The sequence below is a fragment of the Epinephelus fuscoguttatus genome, linkage group LG16, assembly GCF_011397635.1.
Source record: "Epinephelus fuscoguttatus linkage group LG16, E.fuscoguttatus.final_Chr_v1".
Taxonomy (NCBI): Eukaryota; Metazoa; Chordata; class Actinopteri; order Perciformes; family Serranidae; genus Epinephelus; species Epinephelus fuscoguttatus.
Genome location: NC_064767.1, coordinates 32,684,582 through 32,705,225, shown reverse-complemented (window position 1 = coordinate 32,705,225; position 20,644 = coordinate 32,684,582). Strand labels below are relative to the sequence as shown.

The window sequence follows — 20,644 nt, the reverse complement described above, 5'->3', positions numbered from 1 at the left end:
GTCCCATTTTAGACCTGTAGAACGAGCTGTCACTCTCGGGTCATGACTTAGTTCAAGGGTTGAAACTAAAAGTCATTGGTTTAGATCAGGCATGTGGCTGTGACGAGGAGGGTTTAAGTTTGCAGGTACGAAATCACATCGGTGAATGAGGGTTCTCACAGGAACAGTAACACAAATACATGTTAAGAGGTACATGCTCATGTTCTACTTGCAGGTGCATAATATTTGTAGATTTCTCCATCTCAGGAATGTGAAAAATGCAGCCAGTAACCACAATTTCCCATTCGCCTGTATGGTTTACTCCCCAGTAAACCATGAGCGCAGCTCCGATAAATCCATTCACAATCTAATCAACCGCTGTGACACAAGACAGTAGGAACAACACAGAAACTTGCTGGATAACTACCCCAGACCAGAGTTGTGTTTTGTCTTAGTGAGCAGAAACATAAAAGTCACACACAGACGAAAAATCTTTTCAGCAACTTTTCTATATGATGATACATAAACTAGATTCTGGGAAATGTAACATTAAAAAATGCAGCAAAGAAATGATGTGACACAAGCACATAAAAAATACATAGAAGCACCTGTGCAAACAAAACAAAAAAAAACTCACACAAGCACATTAATGTTTAGACTGCAGGTGTTTTGTCTTGGTGATTGTTCTATACTTAGAAAGAGTTCTGGTTCAGAGAAACGTTGTTGAGAGGTTTATCACGGCTGAGAGAGCAGGTGTGTGACCGTCCTGGATTTGATAGAACGTTCCCTATGCTAATGTTTTTTTCAAACCTTTATATAAGCATTTGAGCTGACTGGAAACACATTCTTATTGTTAGTGATGACACAAGGAGGGAGGTGCTGATAAGAAGAGCATTACACCCATGCCTGTACTGCATTTTGTATTAAGCAACTCTGCTGGAACTCTTGTAGCCCTTTTCCATACACGTGTTGGTTTGGCTTGACTTGGCTTGACTTGGTGCGTCAGCCCACCGTGGAAGAGAATTCTTTCTCCATACAACAGAGCTATGCTTAAGGTTGTGTCTTTAACTGATGACGCACTTGCGCTTTAGAACCAATGGAACGTTTCTCTCTTCCCTGCTGGTGTTATTGTGATCATCAACTATCCTACTGTTGTCGGAGTTTTTCATGCCCATCTCCTCCAGCTTGCTTGCAATGTCTCATAAGGATAGTTGAAGTGCTGCTGGAGCACACCAGAACAACACTCCGCCAGTTTTTCTCTCCAGGTGGGGAATTAAATCATTTGTATGTATATATGGGCATCACTCTTCTAACGGTTCCTTTATTTGTGTTATGAATAATGATGACAAACCCAATGTGATGTCATGACAACCAGCTTGGAAGTAGTCAGGGCGCATTTTGGCCCAACTCTGGAGATGTTCCATCTCGGGCGTGACTCAGTGAGCCTTGGCACAACTTGGCGCCTTTAAATTGGGGACGGGAATGCAAATCAAATCGGACTCGCTGCTGCCAAAAGTACCAATGGAAAAGGCTTATCAGAGCAGTTAGGAGTTGACAACTCTTTGTGTTCAGGTGTCAAATGTGTAGTCAGTGTGTGTGTGATGAATATGAATATGTGTGTGCTTGTGTGTGTAGCATTGACACCCACCTAATGATGAACGGCATGAAAGGAGCGAGTCCCAGAGGTGAAGAAGATCCATCCATCGGAGAAGGGTAGAGTCGACTGAGCACCAGCAGCAGCAGGAAGAGACTGGGGTGAAGCTTCACCTGACCACTGTCACTAAACACACACATAACAACAGCCAGTCAGATTTTAACAGTGCACAATTAATGTGACTGGAAATGTGCAGCATACTGACACCTTTAGAGAGCATGGATTTGGTTGGGAATCATTACTTGCAGGCCTGTGAAGTCTATTAAGACATTTTACAGTATGTAAAATGAGGCCTTACAAATACACTTAACAAGGCCCTTCACAAACAACTTGGAAGACAAATATTTGATAGGAATCTCAGCTATTATCATGCACGTTTTTAATCATGTCAATATATGGTGTTCATATTAGCTGTGTGGTCTGTCAACTTCCTGTAAAATGGTCAGAGACAACGATTTTTTAAATTTATGACTAAAAACAAGCAGACTTTTGCCAAGCATGGCAGTCAGGAATTCTGAAGACCATTATCAATCTTTTTAAACATCTGCATTCCAGGAGTAGTTTGACATTTAGGAATTTAATCTTATTAGCTTACTTGCTGAAACTTAGATGAGGAATTCAATATCACTATTGTAAGCTAAATATGAAGATAGAGCCAGCAGGTGAGGAGCTTAGCTTAGCATAAATATTGGAGGCAGATAAAACAGCTAGCCTGGCTCTGTCCAAAAAGCCAAAAGTCTACCTACCAGCATCTCTAAAGCTCAGTAAGTAACCGAGCTCTACACGATATTCAGAGCATATCAATGGCCCTGTTTATACCTGGTACTCACATGTGTCTTGATTGAGCCAATCACAAAAGGACAGTGCTAAATATGTGTAAACAACCACCAACACGAATTGTGATCCAATCACTCACTTGCTGGGTCGTCCTGGGTTACATTTGACCACGTATATTTTGTAGTGTAAATGCTAATGCATTCTGATACGTATCTGACCAGGACTACGTCATCAATGCAGGATGTGGTGGTTGTTTTGGTGACAGTGCGCTAACCTGGTGCCAACGGTCTATAAGTTGTCCTTACTCACTCGAGCTGTACAAAGTGTTGCCCTGTGAAAGGAGACATGTATTCTGCTGGCAGCATTATCTATAGCTGCACAATTTCTAGACTAGCGAACATGCTAGCGAGCAGCTAGCAAGAGTGTCTATATAATAACTGTGCACGTGGCCCTATGATCCACTAGCTTAAGTGACTTAGGCAGTAACAAAATCTGAACCCAAGAGGTCAAGTGGAGACGCATGATAAACACACATATGAATTGCAATATGTCCCTACTGTCAACTTGTGTTCGGATCATGAAAAAGCATGTTAATACTAGGTATAAGCAGGCTCTATGATTCAGAGGTTATCTGCACACAGCTCTAAACATGGGGGTGGCAAAAAGTCTGGAATATCTTTGTAATAAACAGCTTCAAACTGTTATGAACATGTTTTTAAAAGATCTGAGCAATAAAAAAAATCTCCTCAGTAGCGTCCATGTTGTTTCCACATTAAGATCTAAAACTCATGAACACAAGTGAGTTGGAAAAAGACTTCCCAACTTGGGAAATGGGACCATCTGAGGAGCACATGAATGCAGCATAACTCTCAGCAAGAAAGAGAGTGGGTGTATCTCCCATAGGAATCATATATAATCATAATTCCACATCAAAATATAAAAGGCCTCAAGTCCCCTAGCTCTTTAATACAGGCTGCATATCCAAACCATCCACACTCTAATACAGTTATCTCCTCATCCGTCCTTGAACTGAGCTTTTCACCTCCCTCTTTTCCTCCATCCAAATATCATCACTGCCAACTGAGTGAGAATGGAAACTGTCCGTCTCTGCCAGCGGTTTCACAGTTTCACTCTGGCCCACTCGCAGAGAAGAAAGGAGGGAGGAAAATGGAGAAAGAGACAAGAACTCAAACTACAGTACAAAGTAAGGAAAACTGACTGTTCGAATATCTGATATCTAATGTGAAGAGGGGCCACGCTTCGCCCTCAGGACAGCTTTATTTCTTCTTGTCCTGCTGTCAGCGTCCAGCTCTGTGAGAGAGGAGATCAACTCCTCAAAGGTTTAGGTTTGTATCTTCTGGAACTGGTGGATTTTTATCTTGGTGTTAATAAAACAACTTCAACTTTAGCAGCATTACTTAAGCAGTGCGTAAGCTAAAAATATCATCTCATAATACGGTAATATCATGGGAAAACAGTGTTTACATTATGGGAGCGCCTGCAGTTGAGCTTTGTGTAGGGCTGTTAAGTATGGAAAGTCTGCTTTTATAAGTGTGTGTGTGTGTGTGTGTGTGTGTGTGTGTGTGTGTGTGTGTGTCAGGAGAGCAATATGTCCTCCGGGCCCTGTCATTAGTCATGAGGATCTCATAGAACAAAAACAGAACAACAGACCCCCTGCGAAAACAACTTGTGCTTTTCATTACTTCATTCAACAACACACACACACACACACGCACACACACACACACACACACACACACACACACACACACACATACAGAACCATCCGCTGGGAGTGCCACAGATCGGCAAGATGGGAAATGTAATAGCAGCTCAATTAGTAACTGGTCTAATGTGTTTAGTGTCACAGTTTAGTCAAGCATAACCTGACAGGATGTGATGTCAGAAGGGGGGGGCAGATAGAGGGGAATTGCAAACATATTAGGCCTTGTTGGGATACAGCTGGGGGCTGAAACACTTGACAGGATGAACGAGAGACTCCGTGGCATTTAATGACATTCTCAAATTCCATGTTGAGCTTTTCCACGAATGTCTGCCCCCTCTCCCCAAACTCCTCAATCATCCCCCTACCCGGGTGTTTGATGAAAAGGTTATTTTTAAAGACAGCAAAAACAGAACACTGACCTTACGCATTTTTATTCTTCATTTAGAAGAGGACTTCTAAATGAAGTAGCAGTAGAAGAGACTCAAGAGAAGCTCTAAAGTAAACCAAAGCTTTAGCTTAACATTTGGTTAGCTCTCAGACAAATAAATCACCCGTTTTGTTTAGGAAATTAGAGAAAAGTACTTGGAATATGATACAAAAACTGTTTTCTTTGGTCGTGAAAGGAGTGGCAGATAAGAGTGTTTGTACTGCAACAAATCACTGCACAGCAGTGTAGAATGTGGCCACTGACCTGAAATTGTTTCAGATATAAACAAGATATTAACATTAGGAATTTGAAATTATTCTGATGAATCTACACGCCATATTAAAAGCACAAACACTATTATTTCACGAAGAAGTCAAGTCTCCTTAGCTGAGCAAGAGCTCAAGCATATTCAAATTAAAACCAAATTTGGTGCATTGATAAAGTGGCCAAATACAGCACCAGGTTAGGATTTTATAGTTATAATGTTAATGTACTCATTAGCATGGTGACGGTAAGCCTTGGTGGCCTTCTTGTCTTCTTCTTCTGTTTAATAACAGGCGGCAACTAGTGTTTAAGGTGCATTAGTGCGCCCCTTCTCTGGTGCTCGAGTGGTTTAATTATATGGAACATTTTTCAAATATTATATTACGTTAAATTTCTATCAAGGAAAATTATATTGTGATAATTAATACAGGAACATTGGAGCACCCAGAAGCTCACCTGGTAGAGCAGGCGCCCCATGTATTAAGGCTATGAACCTAAAAATATAAGTTTATTGTCTTGTCTTGCGGTCCCCAGCTGGGACCTCCGTGCCGCCCTGCTAACACCCCCACCTTCAATGGGCAACAGAGATTTTCAGAGAGCCGGTGATGACTGGCAAGCGTCAGATCTGTGCGCACCACAACAAAAACACGGACACATCACCGACAGTATGATTTTAAAACATCCAAAACACAAGTTTCATTCTCAGTGGTTTCTGTGACATGAGAAATATTTTCAAAATAAGTAAAGTCACACGAGGACACTGAATCCATGATTTACACACGGATCTGTTGTTTGTAATGTAGCATTATTGGAGAAAATAACAGGGTGTGTCCTGGAACATTGTGTCAGGGACGCAGGATGCGTACCTAGTAGCAACATCACTGCAATTTACCATTTCTAGCAACCAACAGGTATGAATGAGGAGGGGAATGTGTGTGGTGTTCAATTAATTATTTTTGGTTATTAATGAATAAGTAAACAAAAAATGTGACCTTTTTCTTCTGGTTTCAGGTCAGGACCAAGTATGAACATTTGGGCCTAACTTCAGCAAACTGTTGCCAGGTTAGAATCCATCCACACATGGACATCATTTATTACTCATGTAAAGCCTCTGATACACAAAAGTCCCTGTGCCCTGAGCCAAGGCGTGGTCGAATAACAGACAATCCAGGATATTCTTAGCCCACTGCAGGTGCTATTATATCTGTTGTAGCTGTGTGAGTGTGTGTATGTACTGTACATGTGCACATGCATGCACAACATGCTGCTTATCTGCATGCACATTACAGCCACATTTTGTTTGTCTTTTGCTTCCAGCTGTCTGTACGTCACAGAGCTATCTCTGAACACAGGATTGTTTCTTATAAGTTTAGTTCAGAGGTATTTGTTTGGGGAGAGCATTTGTGGAGGAAGATGGATTACACAGTACAACTTTGCAGTTCCAAAGCTCATTTCTATAATCTTTTCATATATTGTGACCTATTTTGGGAATGCACTTTTAACTTCCACAAAGACTGTCTCAAACCACTAACAGAAGCTCTCTTGCCTCTTGTCCTGCTGTGTATTGCTACACTACGGTGCGGTTGGTCTGTTTGGGTGGCGCGATATGCTGAGATGATGTGGGAAGTCAGACGGCTGGGATCTGGTTCCGTGGGAAATTTGCAAATGTTTTAACAAGGGTTGAAGGGAGTGAGGGGAATTGTGAAAGAGCCGGTCTCAAACAGCATTCAATTAATTGGATCCATATTAAGATAAGGCCGCCTGGGGAGCTGCTGGACAACTCAGATGCTTTTAAAGAGGGAGTTTGGGCTGAGCTGACAAAGATAAGGCCAATGAACCTCCCCGCTGTGAAAAACAAAACTAAATCTCAACAAGACGTTTACATTATTCAGTCGTAAAGTCTTAGTCTTTGAGCAAATAGTCAAGAAGTTGAGCAAGTGATACTTTGAGAAAAAAGGCCCACATGAGAAGTCAATCTAGGGCGCTATTACTTGATTAGAGCAAATAGCTGAGTTCATAGTTCATGTTCCCACTTCTGTTCCCACAATCTAGTTTCAGGACTGAAGAAAAGTTGCACTTACTTCACCTCTTCACTTCAGGACTCGCAGCACAAAAGCACCACTGCTTAATCAGCTTAAGATAACAAAAAAACTGTCTCGTACGGCTTAAATTTAAGTAAAATTAAACCTATAATGGAATCAAGGGAGTGTGAAAAGCCATGGCAAGGGCTGAATGTGAAGTGTGCATGTGTGTGGATTAAGGAAGGACCACCTCACCTTTCCACCGTCGCTGCAGCCTCCTCCAGCTGGTTCAGAAGGAACGGATAGAGAGCTGGAAAACGAGTGAAAAACTCTCGGCCCGTCATCCTGAGGAGAGAGATAGAAAGAGCATGAATTTATTAACAATAATAAGGCCACTGAGGTACATACCCAGAGAAGAAAGAAATTTCAAAGAGCCGGTTTTTACATACAGGGCCACCAAAGTCCTGAAACACTATACTTTTTATATGTTTTGCAGACAACATAAAAAAAAATTATGTTTTGGGACTTTGGGACTCCGTAGTGTCTGGCAGTGGTTCCATTCTTAAGTTTTAAGGCTTATAAAACTTTATAACAGTACTTTTTACCACACTAAAAGTCTACTACCATACTAGTGGTGCTGTGAGCCTGTAGCAGAGGATCGAGCTAAAAAGCTAACGTCACCAAAGTTAATACAATTCATCCTGAGGGGGGGATGAATATCCATACCACATTTCATATCAGTCCATTCAACTGGTGTCAAGTCAGAGGTCAGGAGACTTAAAGGGTTTCATCCTGAGAGGACATCAACGTCTATTCAAAATTTCATGCAAATCCATTTAATAGTCGCTGACATATTTTAGGCTAGACCAAATTGATGGATCGACCAACTGACCACCTGTCTGGTGTGTTACTGGACTCCATAGAGCCATGCAGCTAGTGTGGCTAAAAAGGGTGACTTGGTGCAAATCTGAAAAGACTGTCGACCTATTAAATCAGAGTATGGCTTCTCAGTAGCCTCAGTGTCCCTGGGTCAAACACTGAATGCTATAGGAATGATTCATTTGTTGCACTGTATCCACTTTGCGTGATGTCTGCATGATTTGTAGAGTTTATAGTGTGTTTTTCTGTTTGGTTAAATGTTGTTTTGTATTTATGTGAAACATTTGACAACCTGAGATGCAGGACAATTTCAGATTTTCTTTCTGATAATAAAGTGTATTCAAATCCAATAATCAATGACTGTGGGTGTAGTTCTTAAACAGATTCTGCTGTAGCACAAACAGTGCATTCAGTAATGCATTTTCATAAAACTGGGAAACTGAGGCAACTAAGGCTGAGATATCCTGACTTGGAGCCCCTAGTGTGGGTCAGTTTTCAAAAACAATGGATCCTAAACTTTCCCATAATTCAACATTATAGCATCTCTTAAAAATCTGTAGTCTGCAAACCGAAGCCGAGACTACTCCCCCCAAGGCACTGTAGACATTGACCATCTGCTCTCAGACTATGTAGTACTCCCTGTGACTAGTAAACTGATTCTGATACAGAAAATGTGCAGTGCCCCTTTACACCACATAAATTGTGAAACATCAGTAGGACTACCAAAAAACAGAAAGAGACGTTGAGTATGAATGTGTATTTCTGACCATCAAAACAGTCCTTAGACACAAAAACCTTAACTCAGTGGCCACTTACTAGCTATTTCTGGAGCAACACCATCGTTGAGAAAACGCCATCCAGATTGTGAGGCTCTGGCAAACAGTTTCTGGCAAAAATGGTAAGATCACCCTGTTCATTATCTCTTAGCTCAAATCCACCAGATGACATAATTTTCCCTGGCTCTAGGGCTGTTGCTCAAACTGCAGAGTGTACTTCCTCATTTTTGTCCACCTGCCGCCCCTACGGACACAAAGAGTATAGAAGCTGATATCTACTTATAGTGTAATGTATTGAAATTATTTTGAATATAATTGTTTTGAATCCACCCCAGATTTTTAAAATGTTCTGCTGTTGACAAATGTTTGTCTTGTTCTGACAAGTAACAACTTTAACTCTGGAGCAAAAATCAGTCTTTAAACATGAAAGAAATAATGATTTGACTTTTTTAGCGTGATTATCGATATCCATTTATATGAAAAATTTTATTGTGATGACATTTTTAGCCATAATCCCCAGCCCTATTTCTACAACACAGACAGCCGAATTTTATGAAAAGATCATCTTTTCAGCAGTTAAATATGAAGACAAATGACTGACTGTTGGGCCTCTTAATGTTCAGGATAAACCCGTATAGAGAGACACACCATGAAATGAAATGTGGAATGAAATGCTATTTTAAAAAACAAAAGCATTATTGATGCCATTAGTATTAGACAGAAGCCTAATGTGTTGGGAGTTTGAGCAAGAACACTGTAATTTAAAAAAAATGCAACACAGAATGTCTACAGAGTACAAAACTAATTGCCATCATGAATCACTGTCAATAGAGAGCAATATTAAAAACAAGTACGAGTGGATTTACTTTGATCCAAATTAAATTTCAGTTAATTAAATTTCCTGATAGTCATGATTACATTCCTATGTTCTGAATAGTCTTCCTCTGTAAAAGTGACATAACAAGGAGCAGAGCAGGGGAAACGATGGAGAGTGCTTACACTGATAAGGCATGGTCTTGTGCCAAATACTCTAAACCAAAACAAATCCGGCCTTTATGTTTGCTTACCCTGCTACAGCCAGAAATAAACAGTTGTGTGTGTGTGCACATAAACTCGTACATGTGTTACGGTCACTTGTGCTTGTGCTTATGTCTTCACTCTCACACACATACACAACTGTCAATAAAATGACAAACTTTATATTTAACACTGGCGGTCTTGCTGCTGCAACCGCCATTCAGCCTCAGGGCCAATAAAGTTTTTATTTAACTCTGCCCGTCTAAATCAAGTCACTTCTGAAGCAAAGAGATATACTCTGCCAAGCACATGATCACAAGCCTGGAGAGATCGCAGACTGCTTCAAGTCAAGACTGCCACGGATTCTGGACTAATGCACAAAAACACACACACACACACACACACACACACTCTGGAACTGGTTCAAGTTAGCAGCAGGCACTGTCATGGTAAGAAAGTGAGTCATGTGTGAACTCCTTTCAACCTGGATATGACACACTCACCTCTTGTGACCTGACACACACACACACAGATAAAGTGTGAGGATAATGGCACATTTTCACTGCATGTATGCGAGTAAATAAGTGCAAAGATAACCTAAATCTGAAATCTGAATCTGAAATCTGAAATCTGTCCCTAAATGTTTAACATTCACTGTATGCATGAGCAAATACAGTGTGTGTATGTGTGTGTGTGCGCTTCCCGCCCTCCTCTGCGCTCTCTAATGAGAGTCTCTGAGTCTGACATGACTCTGCTGCCTGGAGGACAGAGGTTGGAGGTTGTGTCGGAGCAGATTAGATGGGGTAAAAGGGGTAAGGATCACAGAGGACGAGAGAGGAGGAGGTGTAAGTGGAGAGGCCTGGTCATGTTTGTGGGCTCACAGCTGTAGCATTAAGGCTACAACAGACAGTTCACCCCAAAATCAAAAATACATATTTTTCCTCCTACCTGTAGTGCTAATTATCAATCTAGATTGTTCTGGTGTGAGTTGTGAGTGTTGGAGATATCGACCATAGAGATCTCTGCCTTCTCTCCTTGTGTATCTATTGCTTGCTCCTAGGAGGACACCATTACATCTTGCACCATCACATGCACAAGCCTCTCATCCATGAGTAGATGCACACTTCCTTCTGCGTTGTGATACAGTTGGTGGGTGTAGTTTAGTAGAAAGAAAATAGTTCCTATATGAAACTGCTCACAATAAGGTCTGGAGATTATACTGAGTAACTGGTGATGATTTCTGGAATTGCTGTTTTTCACGTGTTTTGTTTCGGGGTTGTTTTTTGGCACTGTGTGCACCACAAGCCAAGTGCCATCAAGCTCTATTATACTTGAGAGAAGACAGATATCTCGCTACTGCTGAGATCTCCAAAACTTAGCAACTCACACCACATCTCAGATGATTAAATAATTGTTCAAGGCCCCAAAGAGGTAAAATTATCCAATATTTCACAAGAAGAGCAAATACAAAAGCCAAAAACTGAATATTTTGGTAGCAGATTCACTGGAACCACTGGACTCAACTTCCAAACTTCCAAAACTAACTCCACCTCAACCAGCTACAACAGTAAAATGCTGCAGTGTTAAAATTTTACTACTGTAATACATAATAATATATCAGTTATAGACACCACTTTTTTGTACTTTAACATTTAATACTGTATTATATTTTTTTCTTAGAGCCTTTTAAGACCTTTTTGGGACAAATCACCCTTTTCTAAGCATAAAAGGTTTAGCTTTAACATAAGCTAACTATATATGAAGTCCTGTGCAGAGGTAGGTTTAATGTAGGAATATGGTTATTAGAGTGAGTTAGGCTAATGTACAACAGGTAAGTGAGAGTATAAATTAAAGACAGTATTAGCTTCAATGGTAGCTTTAAAATGTTTTAACATAAGAAATGTTGACTTTCTTGCTGAAGAATTTGACTTGACTTCACAAAACTAAATTAAAAGAGGAATACATGAAATTAGATAAAATGTGGCAATAAAGCCCTCACAAATTCCCAAATTCAAATTTAAGACTACTTAATGACTTTTATGGCCCAGTATTTATAAAATTGAATTGAAGACATTTTAAGACTTTATAGGAGGACCTGCAGGCATGCTGTGATTATACTATACTTTTACAGCAGGATTTGGAACACAGGACTTTCACTTGGACTCAGACGTGTAATGGAATGCACAGTTTAGTGTTGTTTTGGTCCTTTTGCTTAAGTAAAAGACCTGACACTTTATACACCACTATAATGGGTTATACAAGCAATCCTGCTGAGGTGTCTTTGACCTAGGTCACACACTCTCTGAAGAGAAACAGCTCCACATTTAAACATATAAAGATTAATGTTTCAAAAAGCCTCAGTAAGGTCAACCAAGGCTGTTTGGCAAAACGCAGATCTTTTTATGTTGAAGTAAATCGATCAAAGTTATGAGTACAGCTTTCCCATTCTAGTTTTTTGAAACACCTAAGTAACATTAATATGGACAGCTTTGCAAGACCAAGAGCACATGTAGTGGAAAGTGAGGAGTTGACGCGAGCTCAAGATAAAGCTGGATGGATTTGGTTGGAATGCAGAGAGCTATCTTCGCTCTGTCAGTCTTGTTTACAGTTGCATTTATCTCAGCAACGATATCAGATCAACATCAATGCACAGTCACGGAGCGGAGAAGCCTGGGCTTAGTGGAATGACAATCCACAAGCAAACAATATGTCTGGATTCAAGTAACTATGTAAAATACACAGCTGAAATTCCCACAGACAGCAGAAGTAGTTCAGTCTATCCCGAGCACACAAATACACACAACGCTGCAAATAAACGGGTTTGTGTCAGATGGAACTGTGTTTATGCTCCGGCTTCAGTGGACCAAGAGCCCCTTACGAACATGCAGCCAAATATTAGAGTGGACAAGCTGTCACAATGCATTTACTGCTGCCAGAGATCACAACCGTAAAGTCATGGTAATAACAGAGACCAGACATACAACAGACTGTGGAAAAGACAAACTCCCAAAAACACAATTTCAAATGACTTGCAGCTTTCTCGCTCATACAAACACACTTCTGTATTTCAGGTCAATACAATGAGATTTACTGCCATGACAACCAACCTTTACAAGTGCACTATTGAGACATAAAAATAATTATTACTAAACTAAAAATACTAAAAAATAAAACATACAAGCATTATGGAGATTCTAAAATACACATGAGAGTTCAAATGCAATTTTTTTTGTCATTAATCACAGCCACATGCATACAAAAATAACCCTACACAGTTATAATAAAAAGAAAGCAGCAGGCAAGAGGACGGGGAGATAACTGTCAGCTATACAAAGCCAGGGAGGGCAGAGTAAAAACACAAGTGAAAACAGACCAGATAAACAGGAGCAGCCTTGGCTGGTTATTCAAAGGCCTTCAGAGAAGCAGCCAATAGAAATACAGTAAAGGGAACCAGACAGAGCTTCCTGGAACACAGCCCGAGCCCTGTGAAACTATACCCTTGATTATCTGAGGGTTAACAAATCACCTCCAAGCTCAATATAGACCTCAATACGACTATCATATAGTGCTACAGCCAAATAGTACATTATTGTTCATGTTTGTTTTAACATGCTCTGAATACTAGATGGATGTCAGTATCAGTTCCACTGGGGAGGCCAATAATATATCAATCATATAAACGTTTTACATACTTTGGTTTCTTGGTGTACAGTCCACTAAAAATTGTTACATTACCAAATAACAGTGGGGTGACAAGTTAAAAAAGACATAGGGCTGCAACACATGCAACGTCTTTTACTGCCTGGAAAATGTAAAATCCGACGCTGGGTGCTACCAAAGAGCTTACAATGATAAGAGGCAACACTCCATTGGTTTGTCAATGCAACATCTGCACGCAGCCTCAGAGCCATTTTCGAATGAACGAAGGGCTCATATTTATAACAGAGATTTGCAAAATATGCCATGCAACTGGCAAGAACTGCTAGGAAATAATGTCCGAGGCAGTCATTTGATCTTAACATTTTTTCTTTCTTAACCTGCTTGTTGCCACACTACTGACACTGGTACTGCTATTCCTTTGCAAATAATGGAACAATACTGCATAAAATCATTCCTGCTTTAACCAGAACCACGTTTATACTGTGAAAGATGAGGAAACATTTGGATAAAGTTTCAGAAACAAGTGTATTCATTTTTCCACACATCTACTTTGACAACAATGGATCAGAGAGCACAAAAACACAGCATATGTCCAGGCCTTTCCAGCCTACAGCTTGCTAATGGCTCTGTGAGGCTATAAATGCTTATGCTCGCATGCTAAAATGCTAATAGTGGCAATAACAATGGCTGCTGATGTTTAGCATGTTCAGTATTTTAGTTACCATAAAATACAGAGCTGGAGCAGGGACAGGGTTGGGTTGGCCTAGCTTAGCATAACAAGGCAAATGTCGCCATCATGTCTGACGTGGAAAACTTGGATTTTTCTAATTGTTCTGGTATAGACTAGACCAGTGGTTCCCAACTGGTGGGTCGCAGTCCAAAAGTGGGTGATGGTTCCGTTCTGAATGGACTGCAAGTGACTCGCAAACATGTCAAGTTTGTCAAAAATATACTTCATTTTTCAGCACAATGAATTTACGGCACAAAACCTTTATTTTAAAGTGCCGTTTCCTGCTGTAGAGTGAGTGAACAGACAGAAACGGCAAACTAGCCTGGTACAAAATAACGGTTTTGGTCTCTACAGCCAATTTCCCCCCTTCATGACAACTATACAGTTGATGAACTTCTATACAGTTCATCCATTTACATTTTATTAAGGCTTAAAGTTACACACAATAAAGGGTGTGGCTGCTTTGAATGACAGGCTCTCTGCAATGCCTCACTACAGTCTATGAGTCAGATCCACTCCTCGCTCCTCCACAGCTCCACCTTGTCGTCTAAATATGGTCACTTCTGGCTCCAAAAAACCAAGATGGTGATGGCCGAAATGCTGAACTTAAGGCTTCCAAATAAGAGTCCACAAACCAATGTGTGATGTCATTGTGGCTATGTACATTATTTCATACAGTCTATGGTACTGGTTGAATTCAAGCACCGATTCTCTACCAACCTTCCCATATGAGATGAATGTGGTATAAGAGTCTACGGCCACACTAGTGCCTCAGCGTAGCTGTACACCACAGCAGTGATATGAGTTTAATGCTAACATTAACATGCTAACATGATCGTAGTGACAATGCTAATGCACTGATGTTTTGAAAGGTTCACCACAAGGTTTTTTTATGCTAGTGAGTGATGATAATGTGATGTAACATTCATGTACACACATTTCCTGAGTGTCTAAAAAACAAACCTTCCTTCTTGTACAAAGAAACAATAGAGAAACAAAGATAAGAGCGATTCCATCTTGTCATACCGTCAAATAAGAAGTGCATTTCTGGAAAGAAGTGTCTCTGCTGCAGCATCAAATATTTTCCTGTGATTATATAATCCCATGGAACCTGTTGCAACATCCCAAGGGCTTAACTCCACATGTCCTGCATCTAAGTTGGATACATCAGTTCACAAAATATAACACTTGACCCAGATCTGCTATCATTTTCATTATCAAGGTTTCAAAATACTTGGATGGCTGTTTGACGTGGCACTGGGAGCCTGTTATAATTTAAGACTCCTCTCCAGAGAAAATCCACAATTTTTCACACCCTTCTTGACAGCAAAGCCGGACTTAAAACTGATAACCTTCCAACTAAAACTGAGACAGTTAAACCTCTGAACAGATTCCTCATTTGCACAACTCAACCCCATTTTGACGAAGTGTGTGGTGGTTGTTTATCCACCAAAATGAGATATCCACCAACTGACAGCTCCTCGAACAAAATGATGAGTGGCGTGACAGAGATAACGTTTTAGGTTACTTGCTTTTGGCTACATAAGTTTCTTATAATCTTAAGAGTTTTGCTTAGAAATGTGAGTATATCACCACCCGTGTTGTTGTTGATGGTAACTGTGGCATTTCAGTGACTTTTTTTTTACCATAAAAAACATTGTGTCGCCAATATAGAGTGAATCCTGTTTATCTCTTGTCCTTGTTCTGGCTGAAATCATTAACTAAGCAACAACAAACACAAGAATTTCTTTACACACACTTTACAACAATCTGTTTAAATAGCTACTCGAAGGCATGGCGGTCTTTATCTCAGTCTTGAAACTGACAGCTCTGCTGTAGTGGTGACAAAGCCTGACTATGAATATGTAATAAATATAACCAAAACCAGCATCACCTTGGGTTTTAATACACTTTAAGTACCAAATGGTCTAAATGCTGTTTCAACTCATTTTTCCATCCCAACAAGAGCATTTCCAAACTGTGCAACAAAGCACATTTTTGTATTCCAGACAATGCTGTTCATAGATGTGTCATCTGTTAACATTTCCGGCCACAAAAATGTTGCTGTGTTATACTTGGAGCCTTATCAATTGCAGCCCACAGGTATGAAACCGGGTAGAATGCATTGTATTATTTCATGCATTCCTTGGGATGGTCCCAGGTGTTTTTAGCATGTACTTAGCATTAATAATAATGAATTGTATATTGTCTGTTTCTGTTATATTTAAATGTAAAGCGGCCCTTTTTGCCTCCAGTGTCTTTTCTTTATTATTGGAGCAGCAGCAGAGACCTGCACCTTCACCAGTAATGACCAGCAGTGGGTTTCAGTAGAGTGAAACCTGCATTTCAGCCAGAGTGGTGTTACAACAGTGTCCCCCGGTGGTGTAAAACAACCACTGTTTATACACATGCTTTGTTTTTACCTTGGTTCTAACCAGTGGTGGAAAAAGTATTCAGATGCTTGACTTAAGTAAAAGTACTGATATCACTCACTAAAAATACTCCACTGCAAGTAAATATCCTATATTCAAACCTTACTTGAGTTAAAGTATGTAAGTATTATTTCAAAATTTATGTAAATTATGAAAATTAATAGTAGTGGCGGTGCAGCAAAATGTTCCTTGTCAGTGTTTCCAAATCATATTTTTGGATAAATACTGCTGCATGAATGTGTATGCTGCATTTTACTGTTGTAGGTGTTCAAGGCTGTGCTCATTTTAACTCCTTAATATACTGTTGGGTAGTTTAATCTACAACAGTGCATCATATCCTGTAAGATCATCATATGTTTGTAGCGTGACTGTCCTGTGAAAACCACACATCTCTAAAAAGTCAACCTTTCATGGGGTCAGAATAACAGCCCTATTTCCAGCTTTGTGATGAGGCATTTTCCAGCTGATCCAAGAGGGCTTTTAAGGACTTTATTTAGCACTTAGAGGAACACTTCATCCTTCAGTTTGTTGAATGTTGATGTACTACAAAAAATTTTGATAAAATAACTTCTACGCAAGACACTGTAGCTTATTGTCTAAATAATTCAATTCTTAAAACAAAAAGTATTGACTATCAGTTCGGATAATTACAGTCAAGTATAAGATGACTTGCAGTTTTTACAATTAAACTTTTATCTTTTATAGTGAAACTGCCGTATTTGTGTGTTGCTAAGAACTTTTTTCGCACTAATAACTGCAACTTTTGGACTGTCTTTGCACATACATGACTGATAACCACTGACTTGTGATTCCCATTCAAATGTCAGCATTTCATTCTGCACTGATGCACATGACAGTAAACTTGAACTGGTGGAGCAGTGTTGGAGAGTGAGACACAGCAGACCTGTTCTTTTTCGAGTGCTCGTCCTTCCCCTTCTTCACGCCAAAGATCCTTGTGATCAGAGTGCTGAAGAGAAGCGTGGAGGAGTTCCTAACCTGGGAAACAAAATAAAAACAGAATGAAGGAGAGTGTAAGACAGAGAGAGATATGCAAATGGGTAAGTGCGTCTTGTCTGTCTTGTCCAGTGGTTCTCAAACATCTTTTTAATAATGTACCTCATTTGAAATATTTTCTCTGCCAAGTACCCCCTGACTAGCGCAAAACATTTTTGTAGAAAAAGTTTGTCTGATATACTAGACAATAACCTTGTACCTGACAAACACTTAAATACTGCATTTCAAATGTTTAGAATCCGTCATCATGCAATAACACTGATGGCATTGTAGTTGCATTGAAACTGCATCTTTTTGATAAGTTGCACACAATTTAGTGATATAATTATTTTAGGAATATGCATGACTGATATTTTTCCTGAAAAATATCCCACATATCCCCTGTAGTACTTCAAGGTCCCCCTAGGGGTATGTGTACCCATCTGAGAAACACTGATCTTGTCTACCTACATTGATATAAATGGGGTGGTCAAATATCAAAAACGCCTCCCTGGAAACGTGTTGGAGTGATAAACAAGGATACTGGCTGAATTCAAACAACAAAGACACATAGAAAGACAGAAGTAGAAACTCACTGCCCACACAGGAGAGGTGAAGCCCAGTACAGCAGCCTGCATCCCATCTGATACGAAGGGGATGATGTTTTCTCCCAGACGAGTGTCCCTGTATAGCGCCCTGAGGATGTTCAGAGCATGGACCTGCAGGCGAGGTAAACTGATAACATTTAGCCATTTAACAGAATCACATTAAGAATTTTTTTCAAATTTCACCTGACCTGAAAAAAATGGCTGACCTATTGTGAAGGCTTTTAGACAAACTTTCCAGCAAGCAACGGCCAAAATACAGCATCATGTGGCTGCTGCAATTTCTAGAGCCTGCCTCATCAGTGCCATCCACTGTTATGATGGGTATGATGTATGTTGTTTCACTTTCAGAATTGGTCAATACTACACTGACTGCCTCCAGCCTTGAAAACCCCACTTGATTTGAATTTATAAAGTGGATTTTATGGGAAGGTGATCAGTGTATTTCGGATTAAAGCCCAGTTTGTCGAGAAAATAAATCTTCTAAGAAAGATCTGACTACATATAGGATTTAGGCATGAAGTTACTGGGTGATCGTACCTGAGGGACGGTGGAGCTGTCAGTGTTCCGGTCAGCAGAGGGCATGGCCAACGCGATCAGTTCTCTCATGGTCATTTTCAACAGACTGCAACTGGACGACTTGGGCTCAGAGGAGAGCAGAGCCTGTGGAGGCAAAATAAAAAGCGTCAAAACAAAACTGATTTGCAGCAGGTAGAAAAGAAAGGAGTCAAAACACAGGTCATTGTGTGTGTTTACAGCACATGCACCTGTCAGACATACTAATATGATCCTTGTGTCTTCACTGCATTTTGATTTTGTTAAAAGAGTACTCCATCAATTTAGCACAGCACTCTTATAACACTGTCAAAATTACAAAGGATAAAGATATCATCTTTTTACTCTAGCCATTCTTTTGCCTTGTCAAAATCTGGTGCCTACATTACCCACAATGCAAACTGACTATTCAGTTGGACATTTGGGTGATTCAGATTGTTTTCGTTTTCAAACTTGTAGTCTTCAGCCCCAGCCGACGCTGCTCAATAACAGTATGTGGAATAGTTATCATGAGAAATTAAGTCTCAAAATTCCTGTATCCGATGCAATCATGATATTCATATTGTAAGAATATGTATATTTGCTCACTTTCTCATTGTGGAGGTCAGAAATATATTTTCTGAAGGTATAATGCTGTCATTCTATTTGTTAAGTTCTTATGAACAAAGTAACAAATGAGAGGTGGCTGTATATCATCCGCACAATGTTAAAAGTCATTACACTACTGTATGGTGTACAATTTGGCACATTAGCAAGGGATTATGCCCGACAAGGAAAGAAATATATGATTCATAAATATTTCACTTTGCAAACAAAATGTAAATTTTATCACTAGCCATAACTCAGTTCCCCTGATAACACCTAAAGGTTTGTCTAATGCCTGTAAAAATCATTACCATTCCATGGAAATGCTGTTTACTACTCTAGTAAACAGGAGGAACCTTGTATAGGACTCGGGAAAAGGAGGTATTTTTGGTCAGGTCAGTTTATAGAACCCTTTGGTTTGGCTAGAAGCCAGAGAGCTAGCGTTATGCTAGCAAGAGTCAAAGTCAGTAACACTGCGTCAGCTGACAAACAGTAAATATAATTTGACAGTATGTTTAAAGTGGAACACCACTTAAATTAAAAAGTTCCAGTATGTTATTTTCAGGGGCCTAGGAAAGTTCAATCAACATTTGTGAACATGAGCTCTCTCTCTCTCTCAATTCAATTCAATTTCAATTCAAATGGCTTTATTGGCATGCGGTAACACTGTACATATTGCCAAAGCAAGCGTTTGGAATTCAAAATAATAATAACAATAAAGGAAAACAATGTGGAACCACAGAGTGTTTGTTTTCTTTGTTTATACCCAAATTAGCTTTATACTATTGTAGTATTCTAAGTTCTGAATCAGAAAATGTACCCATATACTCAGAACATTCCCCTGGGTGCTCACAGTGTCCATTATAACATCTTTCAACATTCACTGTCTGTCGATTTTTACAAACAAGTGAATAACTTGTACACATCCAATTAGTTGAATAACTAACTGGATGTGAGATGATCGCAGATGTGATACAAAATATTACTTAGTTCAGAGGGCTGGTATACTTCTTGCAGCTTGTGTGTTACAGTCTTCATCCTGTGGTGTTCGGAGGATGAGGCACTGACGAACTACACTGGAAACAAATTGTAAAGGGAGGCTTTGACTGAATCAATGTTACTACGGTTACTAATATTAGACACAGACTGACACTATGTAGCCAGGTCATCAATTTAAAACAGTGAATAGAAAGTCTCACTGGAACTTAGTAGGTGTCCTATATCAGGAATTAATGGACATCCTGCAGCCAATCAACATTGAGTTTTCAAGCAGACCATGGTATAAAGACAACTGATGCATTTGTTCCTGCATTACATAACAAGTGGCATGTACCGTCAGTTGAGGAGTTTAGCTTAACATCAGTCACTTTATTTCATTAAGTTAGTTCTGCTTTGTTTTGTGGCAATGTTGTTGTAGTAGACCTCTGAAGTGAACTTCATTATATCTATCACTGATTACAGTGGTATTTTATCACATGAAGACACAGCTATACCATTACATAAGTTTGTCTGTACTGATAGCTTCACCAAATGACATCATTTGTATGGGCCAGGAGTGGGAGTT

The 20,644-nt window shown here is 39.8% G+C and overlaps 2 protein-coding genes across 2 annotated transcripts in view; both read right to left on the bottom strand.

Annotated features, from left to right (window-relative positions):
• The window catches only part of epcam (epithelial cell adhesion molecule), a 215,520-nt gene that overhangs the window by 120,417 nt on the left and 74,459 nt on the right, over positions 1-20,644 (bottom strand). The gene's annotated exons all lie outside the window — the stretch shown is intronic.
• The window catches only part of thada (THADA armadillo repeat containing), a 123,038-nt gene that overhangs the window by 71,732 nt on the left and 30,662 nt on the right, over positions 1-20,644 (bottom strand). The window contains exons 24-28 of the mRNA XM_049601325.1: positions 18,481-18,603; positions 17,932-18,054; positions 17,247-17,338; positions 7,104-7,193; positions 1,628-1,759 (exon numbers count right to left, since the gene is read on the bottom strand). Coding sequence (XP_049457282.1) covers positions 1,628-1,759; positions 7,104-7,193; positions 17,247-17,338; positions 17,932-18,054; positions 18,481-18,603 — 560 coding nt within the window. The remainder of the gene's footprint in view (positions 1-1,627; positions 1,760-7,103; positions 7,194-17,246; positions 17,339-17,931; positions 18,055-18,480; positions 18,604-20,644) is intronic.